At 40.1% G+C, this 22,007-nt stretch overlaps 1 protein-coding gene across 1 annotated transcript; it reads left to right on the forward strand.

Annotated features, from left to right (window-relative positions):
* Positions 1 to 4,156: 4,156 nt before the first annotated feature.
* LOC120742958 (fucosyltransferase 7) lies at positions 4,157 to 10,024 on the forward strand. The gene is made up of 2 exons (XM_040046487.1): positions 4,157 to 5,449; positions 7,674 to 10,024. Exon 2 carries the CDS (start codon positions 7,726 to 7,728, stop codon positions 8,761 to 8,763), a length of 1,038 nt encoding a protein of 345 aa, XP_039902421.1. The 5' UTR covers positions 4,157 to 5,449; positions 7,674 to 7,725; the 3' UTR covers positions 8,764 to 10,024.
* Positions 10,025 to 22,007: the final 11,983 nt, after the last annotated feature.

A 22,007-nucleotide genomic window follows, 5' to 3' on the forward strand; every position in this document is an offset into this window, starting at 1 on the left:
TTTCACCACCCATGGACATGTTGGAGTGAAAAACAAAGTCTGCAGTGTAGGTGACATCAGGTTGGGGTTTCATCTTCCTCCATTCTCACCTGTTCCCTGCCGACACCTACATGTTCTTGCACCAGCCAGCAAAATGAACTTGAAGTTGCAGCTTTGCTACAGTTTTATTGGTTTATTGCAGTTTCACAGCTGAAGACTGAAGACTGCTGAAAGAGGCCACAAGCGCTATTAGCAATTTTCCATCATCTCTTGGCTCTGTCACATTTGGGTTACACTAATTCTTCTGCTTCCAAGATCTGCATTTGTTACAGCTGAAGATGGCATTCTTACAAAAACCTTGAATGCTGCATTTGAATGAAAGACTGTTCCTGCCTGTGACAGATGGATTGCTTTGTTGCTGTAATGGGGGAAATTCTTGTTGTTTCTTGTGGTTGCTGCAGTCCTGCAATGGTCTTGGACCAGGTCTGAGTCTATGCTCTCTGGATGACTGTCTCCCTTACTGGCTCCTGGCCCTGTGTTTGAACTCGGGATTAGGTTCTGGAGGATATGCTAACTGTAAACTAGAGACTTACGCTCACACGAGTGGCAATAGGTTGTGTGACATCTGCACTGGACATATGATCTCCTGGTAGGCCTTGGTGTAATACTGTGGCTAAATCTGTCTTTGTTTTTATTGTTTATAGGTTTTAGAAAAATCGGGGCCTGGACCCACTTCGGAGGTGGGGTGCCCCCGGCCTCTCGGGCTGGCTGCCGGCGGAGCTCACGGGTGCGTCACTGCAACCCCCCCTGGCTTCTGCTCCGCGGCTGCTGAGTGAGCCCTCATCTGGGGCTCTCCTCAGCTCTTTCTGGGACAGTGGCGCAGCTGCCCCTCTGTTGGTCTTCCTTGGTCTCTTGTGTTCTGGGGGCCTCTGGATGTCTGGAGTTTTGATCTCCTCCATACCTGCTTCATGCCCTGGAGGACGGGGCTGTGGCCCCCCCACACCCTCTAGCAGCTCATTACATGAAGGAACCTTTTAAAAAAACAAGCGCGTCCATGCTCACAGGTGTACACACTTCTGAGCTTTTCTTCTTGTTTTTCTTTCCCGTCCCTGAGTCCAGTCTGGCCCGATTACAATAACTTAGAATAAAAATAACAAATAAAGATCAAATAAACTATGACAATAAGTGGACCAGTATAGCAAAAGGCCCACTTGGGAAAGCAAATCTGTTGGGCATTTTTCTTGGCCTTCAGACAATAATTCTGATTGCTACAGTGCCAGACAGGACACACAAAAAGAAAAAAAATACAAAATATGAGTAACTGTATTCTGTTACAGTTAGCGTTTAAAAGGGTGGCATTCAGAATACAGTTACTTTGTTGAAATACATGGATTGCACGGCGGTCTTTTCCTGTTTCATATATTAGGCTATGCTCTCTCTGTTTTTGGTAATTCCACGCTGGTGGAAACCCAAACAAAACACGCATTAAGAGGCTCAAATGCCTGTGTCTCAATCTGCGGGTTGAGCAACTGATCACCACCTGATGGTGGATCAGGTTGCAGGGGGAGGATGCTGGACAGACCTGGCGCTCCTGAATATCACACACAAGTCTCATCCCATCCACAACCTCGTTCCCTCCCCATGGAGCTGCAATCCACTGCTGTTGCTCAATGACAACTTCACCAAACTTGTATTTTCAAAATGCCTTTGACACAATGAATCAAACAGAGAAATAGCCATTTTCATACTCCATGCTGGGAATGATTAAAGGCCCATCTCTGTGGGGTGATCATTTCCTTCTTTGCCCATCTGAATAAAAGCTTAATTTAAAAGATTATTTACTCACATTGCCACATTAGATCAGCGGATTGTTAGCTGTCCTTCATCTAATTTACTCGACCAATGCACAACTCCCACATAGCAAGCAGGTCTGGCCTGGATCTGGTATCAAGCCGTCACTGCTGGTTGACTTCTGGCATGATAAGACATATGTCATCCAGATATGGGCCAGGGCTGGCAGTGATGCCACTGTCTATGTGCTGGCATGCCATGTTTGACCCGATTATGGTTTGGTTTATGTGGCCCAGGCCCATAGAAAACAGGTCTGGCCCAGATCCGGCATCAAGCTGGCACTTCTGACTGACTGGTGTCATGACAGAGTGTATGTCAACCAGATGTGGGCCAGGTCTGGCAATGAGGTATGTCTTCTATACACACCCCCACTGGCCTGCATGTCTACAAACTACACACTAATCTTTTAAACTCCTGGGGCACTAAACAAGTTATCCATTAGTTTTGCTTTGCGTGTTATGGCAAACATCCCTCTTTTTGCTGGATTTTCTGCCCATTTAATCTCTTGTGGTTATCTACACTTATGTCCTGATACTAACCCCAGCAATCCTATCAACTCTCCAAAATTCAGTTAAGGCCGATTAAACATCGATTCGGATTCGCATGACGCACCTCATTTTCCCAATGTTCCTGCTATTTCAAATGAAGCAGGACTCCAAGATGGCAACGCCTCACAGCAGAACATTTGTGAAGGATAGGAATTAGGCTCTCTTTACTGTTTTGATCTTTTAAGGATCTTTATGAAGATGGTGTGTTTTGCAACTTCACTGTTTTATCCTTCAAGTTCTCCCCACTGCCCACCTTCCTCTTTTGTTTCTTTCAGATTACAGACGGTGCAAGATCCCTGTTTCCCATGTTCCCGCATAGCCCTAAGCGATGTGGAGACTCCTTCTCTGATGTGTCAAAGTCATGTTTTTATTGCCGGCAGACTCACTGTATTATTCCAATATCTAAGGTTAAATCTGCATGACTCAGCCATGACTGGTACAAGGCAGCTCTTGTCTTTCAAAGCCTTCATATGCACTCAGTTCACTCTTGCACAAGTCAAGGTTTTCAGTAGCATTCACCTATCAAAAAAAGTTTACCAGTGTCATTGACCACTGCAATAAATGTCAGATTTTACATTCCAACCACTCATATACTTTACCACTATTTCCTTGCTTACAAGTTTTGGGAACATTATCATGACACAATTTCCAAAATATTTTCTCAACACCTGACACAGTCATCCCGCTTTGCTGTCTTTGGTCTCACAGTAGAACACGACTGATTCTCTATTAATCAGCTGCAGGTCTTAGCATTTTCATAAAGTTTGGCAAGATGACACCTGATCTTCTTCTGAAAGTCCAGCGGTGCTCCCTTTAACACAGTGGCTCCAAGTTCTAGTCCAAGTGATGTATTTTAGTTTATTATAACTCCACATAATCTCATAAAGTAAGCCTATTCCTTGCCCTCGCATTTTTTTGTTAATCCTGTGTTCATTGACCCTTTCTTTCTTTAAAAAGTTTAGATTATTTATGTGCTTATTGTTCTTTTTCTTTTTTCTTGGGTTGGGGTTATATATTGATGTGTGTGTGTGTGTGTGTGTGTGTGTGTGTGTGTGTGTGTGTGTGTGTGTGTGTGTGTGAGTTACTATTTGCTTTTGGTTTCTTTCTCAAATGAATTCCAAAATAAGAGGTGTGGTGGGTGTGGTTTATGGCTCAACTGCAAGGTGTAGTGGGTTCAGGGGCAAGTGTGAGGGGATCATCTGCAGGTCATGGCTCCCCTATTTGAGTCACATGGTGGGACCTGCAGAGGAAAGGAGCCCAGAGCGGAACATTGTGAGCTAGTGGGCAGTGTCAGCCTGAAAAAGGCAATGTGTAAATAAAGGACTGTGAAACTTTTAACACATCTCATTCAGCCAATTAACTCTAACATGTGTTAAAGAGAAAATATATCAACATACTCTGTTTGTAGTTCTTGTGCTTTAATTGCTTGTAGTGAGACAGTGCTTTTCTATACTACCTGAGCACTCACAGTACAACTTACTGTGTTTTTCTCTGCACAGATTCCTCTGGATTCCTTCCTTGGGTGTGCAGAGATGTTGCCCTGAGTTTGAGAGTGTTGTTTGGATTCCAGATGTGTGGATTCCCTTCCTATCTGGACCTCTGGATCACTATTCCTCTTTGCACCGTGCGTTTTTCCTGTTGAACTTTTAGTTAGGAGCCCTGTCTTTGAGTTTTGCTTTCCTCAGTGGCCTTGACATATATATTTTAGACATATATATATATATATATATATATATATATATATATATATATATATATATATATTAGACAACAAGGCGAGACTCGTTTGAATGCCTGTGCAACCGTTATTTTTCCTCTAAAGAACGAAACCAGTCTGCATTGTTGTTTAATTTAGCAAGAAAACTTGAAAAGAAACTTCAAAAACCATCCCAATACCCTTGATTCACTCCACCACACTAATTCACTAATGACTCTCTGGTCTTTACCATGTGCATGAGAAACATGCCTCACCCTCTCCCAAGGTGATTTGAAAAATGGGTCGCAAAAATGGTGTCTGGTTGACTTTTTTTTTTTCAACTGGTTTATTTTTCAACTGGTGCCTTAGTGTATTTGAATGAAGAATTGAATGTAGAATTACAACTTCTATACTATTAGCACAGCTCTAAAATTAATCCAAACAGTTATGGTTTCATACAGCTTTCAGACACCTTTATGATGTCAGTGGGACCCTGTTGTTTGCCTCCTATACAGTGCCTCACATCAGCACTCAAAGTACACAATACATTTACACCTCCCAACACTGTGCATCACTTAGCATGAGCAGATATGAGCATTAAGGTGAATCTTGGGTGACAGCAAGAGAAAACGAGCATTTCAAGGCGAGGGTTAGAGAATTAAGCTGATCAAAAGTATCACTGAACAGGAATACTGGGCTTCTGTGGGAAGTTTTTGCACAGTCTACCAGGTTCTGATAACTACAACTTCATAAACAATTTTAAATGTGTAAGTCAAAGCTGACGCTGCAGAGGCACTGGTGGGAGGCCACACTAAAAGGCTGAAACGGTTACATTGTGGTTGGCACATTCATTGAGCGGTGTAACCCAATGCCCCTTTTCTCTGCAGAGATACGGGAACAGGAACAGGAAGACCAGCTTGTGGTTTACGAATCGAAAATCAGCAATGGCAATGTTTTTGACTCCACTGGTGGCTGTGCTAGTTCTGCAAAACAGAATGCATGAGTGATTTAAGAAATAACTAAATGAGTGTAAAACTGGGTGGTATTGGTGGCAGATGTCTGTGGTAACTCTAAAACCAGCTGAGTGCGAGCTAAACACACCACACTGAGAGTCAGGTGAATGTTAATACAATAAATCATCAGCTCTGCCCCCATGTGTTCATCTGAAATTACTTCATGATAAATGATAGTGTTTGTTTCTGCTGATGGCTGATCAATTAATCATGCAGATTAACAGCCACACCCCTCGCCCACACTCTGTGTGTGAGGCAAGAAATGAGTCACAGGATTTGGCATAGGCAGGGTTTCCTTTATGTTCTTTAGATTGAGCAGGAAAAAGCTTCACCAGCTGCAGACTGCTTGGTATGGTACCCAGGTAAGCAGCACAAACTTGTTTTGATTTGTTTTCAGCTGCTAGACTGTCTTTGCTTATTATAATCATGAAATATGGCTGTTTGTGTGTTCAGATGCATGAAAAATGGGGAAAAAGGTTTCCCTTTTCTCTCTCTTGAAACTGTTCTGTTCTTAGACGCATGTTTGTGGTGTTCCCAGCTGTCACTGTGCCACTTTCATTTCAGTAGACTGCTGTTTAACAAATATATGAAAGTGATCAGAAAAGGAATGAAATATAGTCAGAAATAATTACCTTGACGTTTTAATTATTTGATTATTATTAAAAGAAATGCTGGCATTTTAAAAAAATGAAACCTAAATCATTTCTGTAGCAGCTACAGTGTGTGTAATGAACATACTGCAGGAGCAGAACGATGACAGGGGTTGTGTACACACAGGTGCAGCGTTCGATACTGTCGACCATAATATCCTATTAGAGCGATTAGAACATGCTGTAGGTATTACAGGTTAAAAGTAACCTAGTCAGTTTTGAAGCTTAACAATGGCTAACACTGAGCAGTGCTGATTTTCTAACACTGGAATATTTCTAACATTTTGAGTTATTTTCCAGTGTTAGAAAATCAGCACCGCTCAGTGTTAGCCATTGTTAATCTTCAAAACTGACTAGGTTACTTTTAAACATATAACACTGTCAAAAGTGTTAATTTAACACTCAGAGGTGTGGACCCATATAGACACTTGACTTTGCTGTGTACTTTTAAGATTAGGCTTCAAACTTTCCTTTTTGCTAAAGCATATAGTTAGGGCTGGACCAGGTGACCCTGGATCCTCCCTTAGTTATGCTGCAATCCGGTTGTTCAGTGATGACGCGACGAATCCTACTTCCGGGCCTAAAGTAGTCTGCGTTTAATATGGCTTTTGTGTTGTTAACATGTTTAATGTTTTGTATTTTCTTCTATTTAATCTCAAAAAGCTCCTAAAACAGTCAGTGATCACTGTTGACCTCCCTCGGCTTTTATTACCGCTAATCATTTATTTAAGCTCAGTTTTTAAAACCTTAGGATGTAACTACAGCCCAGCCCATGCAGCAGTATATGAATGACTAACCTCGTATTGTGGATGGATTATCTCAGTTGTTCTCCTGGCTGAAGTTTGGTCCTTTTACAGCATCCTGCCATGCGATTACATTTGTTCCTGACCACCGAGAACACTCACGTTAACTTTTATCGAGTGGAAAAAAAGTTAGCTTGTTTATATTATGCTAACATAGCTGTGTCGCTAGCGGTCACGTAGCACATCATTATATACCAGCTAGCCCAACTTCAGTAACCCTACAAACGTCACTGCTGTTTAGTTTTCTGTCTTCATTTATGCTGGAAGTGATAACAGAGCTGTACGTTTGAATTTGTTTCCAAAACCCCGCAGTCAGGACATGCTATATTGTATTTAGATAGAAGCTAGCGAGCTAACTCCCTGCTAACTTCTAACTCCGTTAAATGTCATAAATTCCGTTTTCATGGATGCCTGGATGTTAAACTCAATTGTTACACCTGGTAGAGCAGAACGCTGATCATTTTATTAAAGATGAAAGACTTTAGACAGTTTTTCAACTCTCAGTAATGCCATAGTGATTGTTTGATATATGGACCTGCAGCGGAGTTTAGGTCCAGACACGGCTAGTGACGTCAGACTGAACAACTGGATAGACGTAGGCTGCCGGGGATTCCCATGATGCACTGGGTGTTTCTTCTTCACTCACTATGTGTTAACAGACCTCTCTGCACTGAATCATATCTGTTATTAACCTCTGTCTCTCTTCCACAGCATGTCTTTATCCTGTCTTCCTTCTCTCACCCCAACCAATCACAGCAGATGGCCCCGCCCCTCCCTGAGCCTGGTTCTGCCGGAGGTTTCTTCCTGTTAAAAGGGAGTTTTTCCTTCCCACTGTCGCCAAAGTGCTTGCTCATAGGGGGTCATATGATTGTTGGGTTTTCTCTGTATCTATGAAGCGCCTTGAGGCGACTTTTGTTGTGATTTGGTGCTATATAAATAAAATTGAATTGAACAGGTGTCATGTACGAACAGCAATTTTCCATATTAGATCTAAAATAAAATAAAATGAAACTGTTGCTACATGCCTGCCACAGTTTCTGTCTTGGTTGATTACATCTTGCCCATGTGCAGTTCCTGCACTGATGAGAGTGTGTGAAAGTAATATTTCTGATCTACCCTTCCTTCCCTTTTAGTGTTCCATACCATTGATCGGTGGCCTTTTGACCTGGAATACACCCAGCAGCCATGACAACATCTGGTCCCAGGGCCTGCTTTATTCTCACCTTGCATGTCGTCATTTTTCTCTCACTGCTGTTCTACAACAGCTTCTTGACCCACCGCGAGCTGCAGAGTTACCCCAACGGTGCTCATGGAGACATCAGGATTCTGGTGTGGCACTGGCCGTTTGGCCGCTCCTACAGTCTGGACGGGAACAAATGCCTCAAGATGTATAACATCAGCCGTTGTTTACTCACTGATGACAGAGCTGACTTCTCTGCTGCCGACGTGGTTGTGTTCCACCACTATGAGCTGAGCAGAGGTCTTTCATCTGTGCCCCTACACCTGGATCGACCTACGTCTCAGCACTGGGTGTGGATGTCCTTGGAACCTCCTGTCAATAATGTGAACCTCACACATTTCAACGGCCTCTTTAACTGGACGATGAGCTACAGGCGTGATGCAGACATATCCATTCCTTATGGGCAAACAATGCTGGGAGGTGATAATCTAAGTTTTCCAGCTGCTCCAAATCGCTCCTGCTTTGCCAGCTGGGTGGTCAGCAAATACAAGCCTCAACAGACTCGGGCTGCTTTTTATCAAAGACTAAAGAAGCATATCCCCATAGAGGTGTATGGCAGGTGGAACAAGAAACCCTTGCCAGACAAGAAGCTTTTGCCCACCATTTCAAACTGTCTGTTCTACCTTTCTTTTGAGAACTCTGAGAAAAAAGACTACATCAGTGAGAAACTCTGGAGGAACGCTTTTCAAGCAGGGGCTGTACCAGTGGTTCTCGGCCCCAACAAGGCCACCTACGACGCCATGACCCCCCCACATTCCTTTATCCATGTAGCTGATTTCAATAGCCCAGCTGATCTGGCAACATATCTGAAGGTTTTGTCTGCAGACAGGCAGGCCTATGAGAAATACTTGGAGTGGCACAACACCTACCGAATTAAAACCTACAGTGACTGGAGAGAAAGGCTGTGTCAGATCTGTGTCAGGTATCCCAGTTTACCAGCCAGGAAAGTCTACCACGACCTGGACAGCTGGGTGAACAGCTAGTGTCTGATTTCTTCACCAAAGGTTTCAGACTGCGGATTCTGCTGAGTTTCCACATGCAAATGTAAAATGCAGAACACTTGAAGTACAGTGGAAGAGAATTTGTTGCACAGTCAGTTAATTTTGGTAAACGGTGAGAAACTGCAAGTTGAAGCAGGTGGGTAGGTTGCTAATAATCACGTTACACATGTTCGAACTACAGGTAAACATGTGCCACTGAACAAGAAGCACGGTTTTTGTTAGTACTGACTGCTGGTGTGCAGTATCGTCTCAAAGGACATGAGCGATGGCAGATACACACTACAGATACATTTCATTACATGGTACCAGACTGAAATAATAATTCAGGGCTCCATGCTGGGCCACTGTGTTTTATTTAGGGCTATTCTTTGTGAGCAGTAGCAGATATTCTCCTGCCACTGCTGGACATTTCTCTGCTGTTTATCAGAATATTGGTGCCCCTTCCTTGGAAGGCGCATTAACATTTGCTTACTTTGTTCAATGCCACTTGTTCAAATGTTCTTGATGTTCCTTAGTGCACTAGACCTAAAACTGATCGCTGGTTACACGATGTCACTCGGGCCTCAGAAGGACGTGCAGGAAAGCGGAAAGAAAATGGAAAAAAGATCAACTCCAGATTTCCTTTCATATGTTAGGAGGAGCCCTGTTTCTTTATCAGGATGCTGTTCGAAAAACAAAACTAAGTATTTATCAGATATCATCTCTAACTACAGCTACACGCCCTGTGTCTTATTCAACATCATTAATTCTGTTGTCAACCCTCCACTCACCACACATTCACCCATTTCCCCAAAAAACAATCAGTTCTGTCTCTAAACTCCCCTTCCTGTCCAAAATCCTGGAAAAAGCTCCAGATTAATGACATCTCAGAAACATTCAGCCTGGTTTTAAAGCGCTACATAGCACTGTGCTTGTGCTTTTAAACGTTTTTAATGATCTTTTATTAATTGCTGACTCTGGTAACTCTGCTATTTTAATGCTTTTAGATCTAAGTGCGGCATTTGATACAGTGGATCATGGGATTCTCTTATCATGACTGGAGAGCTGTGTGGGTATTAAAGGAACTGCATGGTTCAGATCTTATTTAACTGATACAAGTTTTTCTGTCAGGTTTGGTGGCTCTTCATCCTCATGATGAAGGCTCTAAAAGTTTTGCTAGACGGCCTTGCCCATATGGAAAAGAAATAGTAAAAACTTACATGATTTACTCATGAAAGTGGCCACTTTCTCTTTACTTTCATATATTGTTTTAGTAAGTATCCAAAACATACAAGTTTCATTATATAATTTTTCAAGGGATCTTATATCTGTTTTCACTCTTGTATGCTTTTCATACAAGTTTCACACAAGACCAAACAAACTTTATAAGATTTATAAATATCTTTTCCATATGGGTGATGACATTAAATCATGGTTTGCATTAAATCTTTTGAATGTAAATGATCAAAAAACTGAGATTGAACTATTTGGACCTTCTGAGCCTCACTCTTCTCTTAAGGTTGACCTTGGTGCTCTGGAAAGTCCAGAAGTCCCATTGCAAAGAATCTTCGAGTGTTCTTTGATGACAGTTTTTCATTTGAGAAAAAATAAATTCTGAACATTTTGTCATTTGCTGACTTTGAGAAAGTGATCCATGCATTTACTTCATCCATGCTTGATGCCTGTAATATTTTGGTATCAGCCAGGCTCTGCTCTCGTCTTCAGCTGGTTCAGAACGCTGCAGCCCGACTCTTGACAGGCTCTCGTAAACACAACCACATTTCCCCGGTCTTGCCTCGTTGACACTGGCTTCCAGTACATTGTAGAATTGATTTTAAGATTTTATTGCTTGTTTTTAAATCTCTAAATGGATTAGCTCCATCATACCTCTCTGATCTGGTAACTAAAAATACTCCAAACAGAACTCTCAGGCAGCTGATAAGTTGCTTCTAGCTGTCCCTGGCAGCAGGCTAAAACACAGAGGAGATCGGGCCGATCGCTGCGCCCAAACTTTGGATCATCTTCATATTAGGATCTCTCCCACACTTTCTGAAAACACATTTTTACTGAGTGTTGTTTTATTCTTTGTGTGTTTGATCTACTTTTCACTTTTTTACTATGTACAGCACGTTGGCCAACCTGTGTTCTTTTCAAATGTGCTTATAAATAAATTGATTGATTGATTGTGTGGTTTAAAAGAATTCACCTTAATGGTATTATTGGATATCTGCTATGTAATAATAAAATGAGAGTGCCATCAGTTAAATATGCATTTTTCGTCTTTTTGGCATTTGATGACAATTTTAATGGCAAATGGAGCTGGAGAGTGTCGCTGTTTGTACAAAAGATGCACGGGCAGAACAACCGGACATTTTTAACATATGTTGTTATTAACGTGATAATTTCCAGTTTGAAAGACTGAAAATGATGTGTGTGTCTGATAGACGGGTCTGTCCTAACACAGAGTTTTCAAGGTGTGTGAAGGCCACCATCCAATCAGCCAGAGTATATGTGTATATATGTGGAAATATCAGAATGAAACAGAACATAGACACAAATAGGCTGTGTCTATTTTTTGTGTTTGTAGCTGACTTGCTCTCTGTACTTCAACATTTAGCTGCATCTGTTTTTTAAACTCTCATTTTCACCACCGTTCCACTGACACAGACACGATTTGCTGAGAGACGAAGGATGACACGGACTAATTTGGTGCTGGTTGGAGCTTCCGTTTAAAGTTGCATTGAATGTTTCTAAAGCATGCTATGATATGCAGGGTTTTCACACAGTTTGGTGCATTTGCTCTGTGAACGAGGTCCATTGTCTCGCTGCAGTGTGAACCGTTTTTCACAAGATGCAAAGCAGAATGTGAAGCATTTCTCTGAAGCATAAAGTGCCACTTCCTCCTGATGAGGGTGGAGTTGATTCAGTGTCAGTGTCCAAATCTCTACATCATCAAAAACTTGGTGCTCGGCTCTTTCTTTGTGAAATGCCGGTTTGTCACAAGTCAAGTCAGCCAGTGATTGTTAGTTATTGGATGAATAAAGAGAATAACAAACAATCAAAATGTGGTGTGTGTTATTTCAGCGATAGATGTGATGGGTGCGTCGATGACTGAGATAAAAGCATGTGGTTTCACACTCAGATCCACCCCTCACTAATTCAAACTCTCTGTGTGGAGGTTGGGACAAAAACCTCAGAGTCGAGACTTCATTATACCACAACATCACTGTGGGCATGTTTCACCCCCTGTGGTTTCATCTTCTATGAGTGTCTGAGTTTCTGTTTTTAATGTGATGATCTTTTAAAATGACTACAACTAATACAAATGGCCCATCAACATCATGGGTGAGGTAAATACAAATAAACAATACAGTTCAAATAAAATTGCCAAGAGCAGCTGGTAAGAGTCTTATAGTATAATATATATGTCAGTGCCCCAGTGTTTTGAGTTTTACATTATTATTGGACTTTGATTTTGTCATCATTTACCATTTCTAGTCTTTTGTTTCAATGTTACAGTTCTAAGTCTTCTGGTTCTGTCTCTGTGGTCCATGGTTGTGGTCGATCCTGTCAGCTGTATCCCCTTGTGAAGTCAGCGCCTCTGTGTTATGTTTCCTGTTTTACTTTGAAAGTCTATGTCTTATGTCAGTGCTTCTGGTTTTGCTTCCCTTGTGCTGTTCAGTTTGTTTCTATTTAGTTTGAATGCTTGTATTTATAAATTGGTTTATCTTCACATAAAACCACCCTCTACAATGGATATACTTATGAATTGGAGTATTATATGGAATTCCACATTGTAACATGGATAGACAGACAGATTTCAAAACAGCCAGCTGGAATGTTAAAGGGTTGAATAACGGGATTAAAAGGAAGAAAATATTAACATATCTAAAGTTACCAAGAGTTGATATAGCCTTTATTTAAGAAACACACATGTGTAAGTCAGAAGCCTTAAAACTTAAATGTTCCTGGGCAGGTAAAGTCTTTTCCAGTCCTGGAGCTGGTAAAAGTAGGGCAGTGTCGGTTCTGATTCATAAAGCAGTTAGCTTTACTAAAACAAAAGTAATAACAGATAAGGAAGGTAGATTTATATTGGCTTATGGACAACTACTGGACACACCAATCATTTTATGTAATATCTATGCACCTAATGCGGACATACTCGCCTTTTTTCATAACCTGTCACAGTATCTTTTGGAATTAGAAGGTGTACAAATAGTGGTAGGAGGAGATTTTAATCAAATACTGGATCAAGACCTAGATAGATCACTTCCTAGGAGAGGCACAGAGAGTAAATCTGTAGTTGCCATAAGGCAGATGACCTCAGATTTAGGTCTGAATGATATTTGGCAGACAATGCATCCAGAAGGCAGGGAATACTCCTTTTACTCTCCGCCTCATAATGTTTATACTAGAATCGACTACTTTCTTATTTCTGAAGCCTTAGTGAATAACTCTATAGATTCAAGTGTTGGTAATATAGTATTCTCGGACCATGCGCCAATTTTTCTATGTCTTGGAAATATTTTACAGATCCCCCAAAGCCGCAGAGGGCATTTAAATGTGTCCTTAATTAAAGACTCTGGGTTTATTAAATTGATAAGAGATGACATACAATTCTACAAACAGACAAATAATCGAGAGGACACTACATTGGCTACTTGGTGGGATGCTATGAAGGCATACTGAAGGGGGAGGATAATTTCTTACGCTCCCTTTAAAAAGAAGGCAGCTAACAAGAATATCATTACGTTAGAAGCCAAATTAAAGGCACTTGAGGCAGTACATTCCCACACAAAAGACAGAGTTACGTTGAATAAAATCGTTAAAGTTAAATATAAGTTGAATGTACTGTACAACAGAAAGGCAGAATACGCTTTATTTCGCATTAATCAAGCATATTGGGAAATGGGAGAAAAGCCGAGTCGCTTATTAGCATACCGTCTTAAACAGAAAGACAGTATGAACCATATCGCAGGCATACGGCAACCAGATGGGGTTATTTCAACTTCTATTAGACATACAAATGATGGATTCAGGGCCTTTTACAATAATCTTTATTTTACTCAAGGTAGTTTAGATGAACAGAAATTCGAAGCATTCTTTACTGATTTAAACCTGCCACAGCTTTCTACTACTGACCAGCAGATTATAGATGCTCCAATTACAGTGGAGGAGATTACCCGTGCAATTAACAGTATGCCACTTAATAAAGCTCCAGGATTAGACGGGTTACCATTGGATTTCTATGGAGCATTTGAAGATATGTTAAGTCCCCAGGTACCGGAACAGCTTCTTCCCCACAGCTGTCAGACTCCTGAACTCTGCCTCCTGACATCTGACCCACGTTAAACTCATGGACTGAACATACACACACCCACAATGGACAACTGTACCCTCAAACACACAATAATAACATGGACTGAACCACCACTCACAACCACTAGCACTTTATATACCTCTGTAGAAATTATCCACATATCTCACTGATCTTAACTGCACTACTGTGTAAATAATCATTCTGTACATACGATAATTTTTAATCCTACAACTGTTTATAACTTGCATAGTTCACATTTCTGTATAGCTGTATATCTCAGATTTCTGTAAAGTTATTTATTTCATATTTCTATCCTGTTCATAGCCTGTACATACTTATAGTTATAGAATATTCACAACATACTTCATACCGTGTACATTATAACATACCATAATAGACCCATTTCTGTAATATACTCACATATCTATATTATTGCTAATATATATTGTAATATATCTATATCACTAAAGCACTTCTGGATGGATGCAAACTGCATTTCGTTGCCCTGTACCTGTGCATGTGCAATGACAATAAAGTTGAATTCTAATTCTAATTCTGTTGCTCGATGTTTATAATGAGGCGTTCAAAGTAGACTCATTACCTCAGTCAATGCACTCTGGACTTATAACATTTATTCCTAAAACTGGGAAAGACCCTTTAGACCCAGGTGGTTACCGCCCCATATCTTTGCTGAATTCTGACGATTAAAAGCAGTAATGGCGAAAATAATTCATGCAGACCAATCTGGTTTTGTTCCAAACCGCTATGGTTCAGATAATATTAGGCGGTTGGTAAATTTGCAAAATGATGTATATGATTCAGTATATCCAACAGTGGCCCTGTCGCTGGATGCTGCAAAAGCTTTTGATTGTGTTGAGTGGGATTATCTGTGTAAGACATTAGAAAAGTTTGGTTTTGGTGACAATTTTATCAGGTGGATAAAGATATTATATGATTCGCCTTCAGCGCGAGTATTGACGAATGGGCTCATATCAGACCTATTCCTTTTACAGAGATCCACAAGACGGGGCTGTCCCCTTAGCCCCGGGCTTTTTCTAATTGCTATAGAGCCTCTAGCACAAAAACTGAGAAATAATGTAAAGATATTTGGAATTTCGATGGGTAATAATCAATATAAGCTTCTATTATATGCAGATGATATGTTGTTACTTATGACCCAGCCTGGGAAAGCTTTACGCTGCTTTCAGGGTATCGCCTCAACTGGGATAAATCAGAGGCAATGCCTATGTCAGGACACTGCCCCCATACTTTATTTAAACAGTGGGAGTTTCGGTGGTCCGTGAATGGTTTGAGGTATTTGGGATACAAATTACCTCGGATTACACTAAGATGGTTCGAGCAAATATGGAGCCAATGTTTGAAAGAATAAAAATGGAATTTGGTAGATGGTCCAGAGTGCGTCTCACAATATGGGGTAAAATTAGTTGTATTAAGATGATGACTGCACCCATGATCTTTTATATTTTATCCAATATTCCATTACACATTCCAGAGAAGTATTTCAAAGATCTAGACTTTTTGATCCGGCAGTAGCTCACCGCATCGTTTACGTATTAAGAAACTTCAAGCGAGTGCAAAACAAGGAGGTTTTTCATTGCCTAATTTCCAATGGTATTATTGGGTGATGAATGTGAAACAACTTAGAGCTTGGTTACCTGCTGCACCAGTTAAACCCATCTGGTCCCATATAGAGACGGAAGTTAATGGCGGTATTTCTCCTTGGAGGGAGCTGTTTGATACCAGTCATAAAACTAACCATCCTATAATTGCAAATGTGAAGACATTGTGGTGTAAATTACATAGGGTGGGTCGCTGGGACTTTATTAAATCACCTTTGGCAACCTTATGGGAGAATAAAAGAATTTTAATTGGAGGGACATCGGTTGACTGGCTACAGTGGCGTAAAGCAGGCATCCTTAATGTGTCAGATTTATTTGACTGTGGGACCAAATGTTTTTTAAGCTTTGATAAAATTGTGGAGTTATATAAGTTGAAGCGTAATCAATTCTGGAGATATGTCCAAATACATAGTTCATTATCGAAGTGGCTGGGAACCCCCTTGAGTTGTCCTGTGGGCGGCCCTGTGGAAGTCCTGCTCTCAAGATCACCCTTGGGTAAAGGTACCAACACTAAGATTTATCACTTATTGCAAGAACGGTCAGCTGACCCTCTCCTGAAAGTTAAGGCCTACTGGGCCCAGGACGTGGCATTGGACACATCTTCAGTTGAATGGGATTCATGTTTTCAAAATGTTAATACTACGTATAAAGAAACAGGCAGTAGATTTATTCAACTTAAGATAATCCATAGGTGGCATCGAACACCACAACAATTGTATAAATGGAACCTGGCCTCTACGGACGAATGTTGGAGATGTGATGGTCAAAACGCTTTGATTTTACAGATCTTGTGGAGCTGTTCGGCACTTCGGGATTGGTGGGAAAACATAATGGAGGTAATTTTCAGTGTTTTAAAAAGGAGATTTGGTATCTCACCAAAACTGTCCACACTTGGTATAACCACAGAACTTTCTGATGGAGATTTTTCCAGTTATACAAAAAGATGGATTATTCTGGCTCTCACTACGGCCAAACGGGTGCTGCTAAGACATTGGTGGAAAAAGAGCCCCCCTCCCTATGAAGAGTGGCTAAAGACAATGGCTAAGTTGGCGTCTTACGAAAAAGTGGCTTATGGTTTATTAGACAAATTGCATCAATATGATTGTATTTGGCCCTTTACATGCTGGCTTTCTGTAACTTGAAGAACAGAAGAGTAATGACAGAGTGGTGGTGTGGGGATTGGTGCGCGAAGAAAGAATAGGATAACTTCCCTTTGTTTTTGTTTTTTGTTGTTTTTTGTTATTTTGTTGTTTGTTTGTTTTTTAAAATTATTCATTTATGTATTTATTTTTAAGTTCTGTTATTAAAGTTTAAAATGAAATAAATAAAAATTGTTGATGATGAAAAAAAAACGTTTATTTTGTGACCCAGAAAGAGTAATATTAAAACTAAGTAGCTGCCGCCACTGTTGGAAATGAATTGGCTGGGCAGCGCTATGAATTCTGGGATAGGTTGGGTTATGAAGGATGCACTGACTCGGCCTTCAAATGCGACCTGCGAAGTAAGGCAAGTTTATTTATAGAGCACAATTCAACAACAAGGTGATTCAAAGTGCTTTACAGAGACATTAAAAAACAAAAACAATAACAAGCATGATTTAAAATGGGAAAAAAAGGAACAGTAGATAAAATCAGTAGTTAAAATGTAAGTTTTGAAATTTAAGCTTAAAAGTGTGGATTTGGTGCTTTATTCAAATGCAGCTGAGAACAGGTGAGTCTTCAACCTGGATTTAAATAAACTGAGTGTTTCAGCTGATCTGAGGCTTTCTGGGAGTTTGTTCCAGATATAAGGAGCATAAAAGCTGAATGCAGCTTCTCCGTGTCTGGTTCTGACTCTGGGAACTGATAAAAGACCGGATCCAGATGACCTGAGGGATCTGGAAGGTTCATACTGGGTCAGGAGGTCACTGATGTATTTTGGTCCTAAACCATTCAGAGCTTTATAGGCCAGCATCAGGACTTTAAAGTCTATCCTCTGACGGACAGGCAGCCAGTGTAAAGACCTCAGAGCTGGACTGATGTGGTCCACTTTTTTGGTCTTAGTGAGGACTCGAGCAGCAGAGCTCTGAATGAGCTGTAGTTGTCTGACTGATTTTTTAGGTAGACCTGTAAAGATGCTGTTACAGTAATCAAGCCTAGAGATGGCACGATACCACTTTTTTTTATGTTCGATACCGATATCATAAATTTGGATATCTGCCGATACCGATATGAATCCGATATAGTGTGTTTTTTAATCAATAAACCTTTTTTTTTTTTAAATATCTTGCTGCATTTTGTATAAGTTCATACTCAAGTTTTTTTTTTTAAACCCACTAAAGCTATTCTGTTATACTTGTATGCAAAAAATACACTGCACCCCAAATATTTCATAGTTCAGCAACACTGATCAATCTAATAAATTTAAACCTACTCCATCCTCCCTATTCTGGTATTTTAAAGAGTACTTAGTGGAAATATTAACCCTTTAAAGCCGGTCGGAGCGGACACGCTCCGTTTTGCGTAACTATTTTTAAATCCCGGTAGAACTGCAACCATGTAAGCTAGCGCAATAATTTTTTTTGCATATGAAAACAGGAGTTGTACTTACATCTTATGCCATCAGCTTGTCCTCGGTCACAGTTTCCTTCCACATATAGCTTTGCAAAAATTGCGTAAAAAGCGCTTGCAGGAACAAAAACATAATATTCCAGAAACACGCTTTGCCGATCCGATCAGCTGTTTGTAACACTTCCTACGTTGGAATAGACGTCAGCGCGAACTATCGCATGTCCGCCATGACCTTCCCTGAAACCGGAAGCGTTTTTTTCTTTTAACTTCAGGGCCTCATAAGCCTATACTGGTGTTTTTAAAAGTTATGTTTGACTTTATGACTTCCTGTGTCGTTTCTGGGATGCTCAGGACTCATATTGCACTGCTGGAAATAGTTTATTTTGATGCAGATGCCATTTTTTTGCAAATTTGCAGTATAATATTTATTTTCGTTTTTCCTGCAGTATATAAAAAATGGTGTATTTCAAAAATTAAACTATGAAGACACTCAAACAAAATTTCCTGTGGTGGGAAACTATTTTGTGCAACTTTTTCGTATTTGCAGTTTTGAGGGATAAGCCTCTTAAATTTCTCTAACTAGAAATATATGTTAAAAAAACAAAAACGATTTTCAATATTTTTGTAGTTTATTGCACTTTTTTGCAGTTTATGTAATTACTATGCACTTAATGCATGCATATTATTAAAATTTGGGTTATAACGGTTGTATTGATGTATAGCAACTTGAAATGCTCCCAAAAATGACACTACAGCCTGTAAAAATATAATATAAGATCTGGCAGACTTGGTTCTATGGTAGATCTTAAAGGGTTAACAAACCTAACTAATAGGGTTGTCAACTACCAGCAGAGCAAAATAGGGAACCACCCCCCACCCACCACCTCGTGATGCTTAATCGACGTAATCAACTTAAATTTAATGCACGTGTAAAAAAAAAAAAAATCACAATAAATTATTTATTTTTCCACAATAATTAAATAGATTCAACATCTTTCTTCAACAGAATTGCAGACTGCACAGATGGTTCCCAAAGGAAAAAGTACTATAGCTTACTAGGGTATATTAGACTTAATAGTTCCTATACAATAATAATATTATAATGGACTTCTATACATTTTACATCAGGTGAAAACTTTAGTTGTAAGATTCAGATATTTATTTATTAAAATTAAACATGAAAATAAGAAAGAAAAGTATGCCTTTGTGCCCCCTTTACCCTGTTCATGCCCTATCGGCCCCCCTGGCTAAACTTTGCTAGATCCGCCCCTGCACAGTTACAGCCGTCAGCTGTAGAAAAAGATCCTGGTGTAGAAAGTAATATTAAATACATTCTAACAACAGCTGATCAAGCTTAAACGTGCTGCTGTTGTTCAGCCGCTGGTTTCCTCTTTCTGGGCCAAAAACAAAGAAGAGAGAAAAGCCGATCAGCTGATCATTGATCAGTTTCATGATTGAGGCAGCAACAGGAGAGAGAGAGAGAGAGAGAGAGGCAGTCGCTCCATATATCGGTCGTTAAGCTTAACGCTGGAATGCTTTACAAACATTCAGACATGAACTTACACACTTGCTTTACTTCTCTGGGGTAACGTTCTGGGAGATGAAATGCAGGTTTGGTAGCGAGGCTCCAGGACAGGTCTTGCACGCCACAGCCGCTCTATCACGTGACCACACTGCTCCTACGTGCTATGGTTATGAGGCGAGTTACGCCGTGTCGCAAGTTTTGTGAGGTGCTTTCGTGATATTTAATGGATCGGATTACATTTTTTATTTCTCTCCGATATCTGATCCAGTAATTTAGGTCAGTATCAGACCGACACTGATATTCGGATCGGTCCATCTCTAGTAACAATTAAGTTTAACATCCAGGCATCCACAAAAACCGAATTTAATAAATGTAACAGAGTTAGAAGTTAGCAGAGGTGAGGTGACCTTGAGGGTATAAAGCCACCTATAAATAAAATGTTGTTATTACTATTATTATTATTGTTATTTTTACTATTATTGTTATTTTTATTATTATTATCATTGGGCGGCATGGTGGTTAGCACTGTTGCCGCACAGCAAGAAGGTCCTGAGTTTAATTCCACCATCAGGCCGGGGTCTTTCTTTTTGGAGCTTCCTCCCACAGTCCAAAGACATGCAGTTTGTGGGGATAGGTTAACTGATTAATCTAAATTGCCCATAGGTGTGAATCTGTGAGTGAATGTGAGTGTGAATGGTTGTCTGTGTCTCTAAGACCACACATCACGTAATAGCAATAGATAAATCTTTGAAAAGATAAAGTCTGACCTGAGTCCTGGAAAAAAAACAGACCCAGATGAAGGCCGCAGCAGGAGTAGTGGTCAGAAGAAAGCAAAAAAAGGAAAAAGGTATACAGAGGACAAACTGAGCCACAAACAAGCTAAACGTGGTGCTCGGGGCAAATTATCAATATGGCTTTTGTGACAATAAATCACTGAAATCTTCGTGCCTTGTCCTTTATAGTTAATGCATTTCTGTATCATAGGGCCAGTGTAAAGAAACAGACATAACTGCAGAAATCGTCACATTTGAATTTTATTTATAAAGATTAAAAATTAATGATTTACAAGATTGTTGTTTTTCTTCTGGTCGCTTCACGTTTAGTTTAAAAGGCATCAAATACGACATCAGGTGTATTGAACTGTGCTGTATGACTTAAAACATCTGATGATACGGATTTATTTTACAAAACAGGAGCTACATGCAGTAAACTGTATGCATGAAGAGGATACAGGAAACAGAGGATACTTCAGTTTTCTCTGTTCAACTCATGAGCTCGTCTATCCAGTAAATGGCATCGAATTTGTTTTACTTGACAGAACTTCTCAGAATAGAAACTATATATTCATTTTTAGTGTAACTCATTTTTTTCTTTGGTGTATTATAATCAAATGTTTCATGAAATGTAAATACAAGCTAAGTAAATGTAAAATTAATTTTATGATCCTTTTACATCCATTTTATAATTTAACTGATTAAAATAAGAAACATGTGAGAAAAAGTGCCACGTGTTAGTGTTGTTACAGTGTGACCTTTATTATTTATTACTGCATGTCAGTCAAATGTGCTGAAAAGAAACACCATACAGTATAGTTGTACTTAGTTAATATATGTGGTGCATATTTATATAGCGCACATATGTGAAAGCTGGAACGATGTGGAACTGTGCTCAGTAATAACTTCAAACAGCTCTACAAACACACAAACTGCTCCCATTCAGATTGTCAGAGAATGTCTGTAAGATAAATACACTGTAGCTGTGGGACTGACAGGGTGCATGTATGTGTACCATGGAGCCTGGAGCTCAGTGGTTTCTGAAGCCTTTTTCCACTTGTACTTGAAGCTGTCTGCAGGCACAATGTCAATCATGACCACATAATTGGTAAAAAACTGGAGCCTGGTGAACTTATGCTGCAGCACTTATGCTGCAGCACAGAGATGATTGCAACAATCTGAAATGCAGTATTCGGAAACCCTGAGACCTGGTGTTGATGCAACGTCAGCATGTCAACAGTATTCTTGGACAGTAGGAAGCATAATGAACTCCATCACATATGGCAATACCCAGAACACACCCACGTCCCAATATTTAGGATTTCGGAGTGTGATCGTAGGCCTGAAGCAACGACCTATGAGTGTGCATGGCCTGACGAGCCAGAGCTGTTTTGGCAGCTTAATGTATTAGAAAAATGTTTTTAAGAATAATAATAATGA

The sequence above is a fragment of the Simochromis diagramma genome, unplaced genomic scaffold (assembly GCF_900408965.1).
Source record: "Simochromis diagramma unplaced genomic scaffold, fSimDia1.1 OVJJ01000005.1, whole genome shotgun sequence".
NCBI classification, from domain to species: domain Eukaryota; kingdom Metazoa; phylum Chordata; class Actinopteri; order Cichliformes; family Cichlidae; genus Simochromis; species Simochromis diagramma.

What these genes read in the sequence shown, in the direction of transcription:
- LOC120742958 (XM_040046487.1), top strand. Translation starts at nt 7,726, where the DNA reads ATGACAACATCTGGTCCCAGGGCCTGCTTTATTCTCACCTTGCATGTC.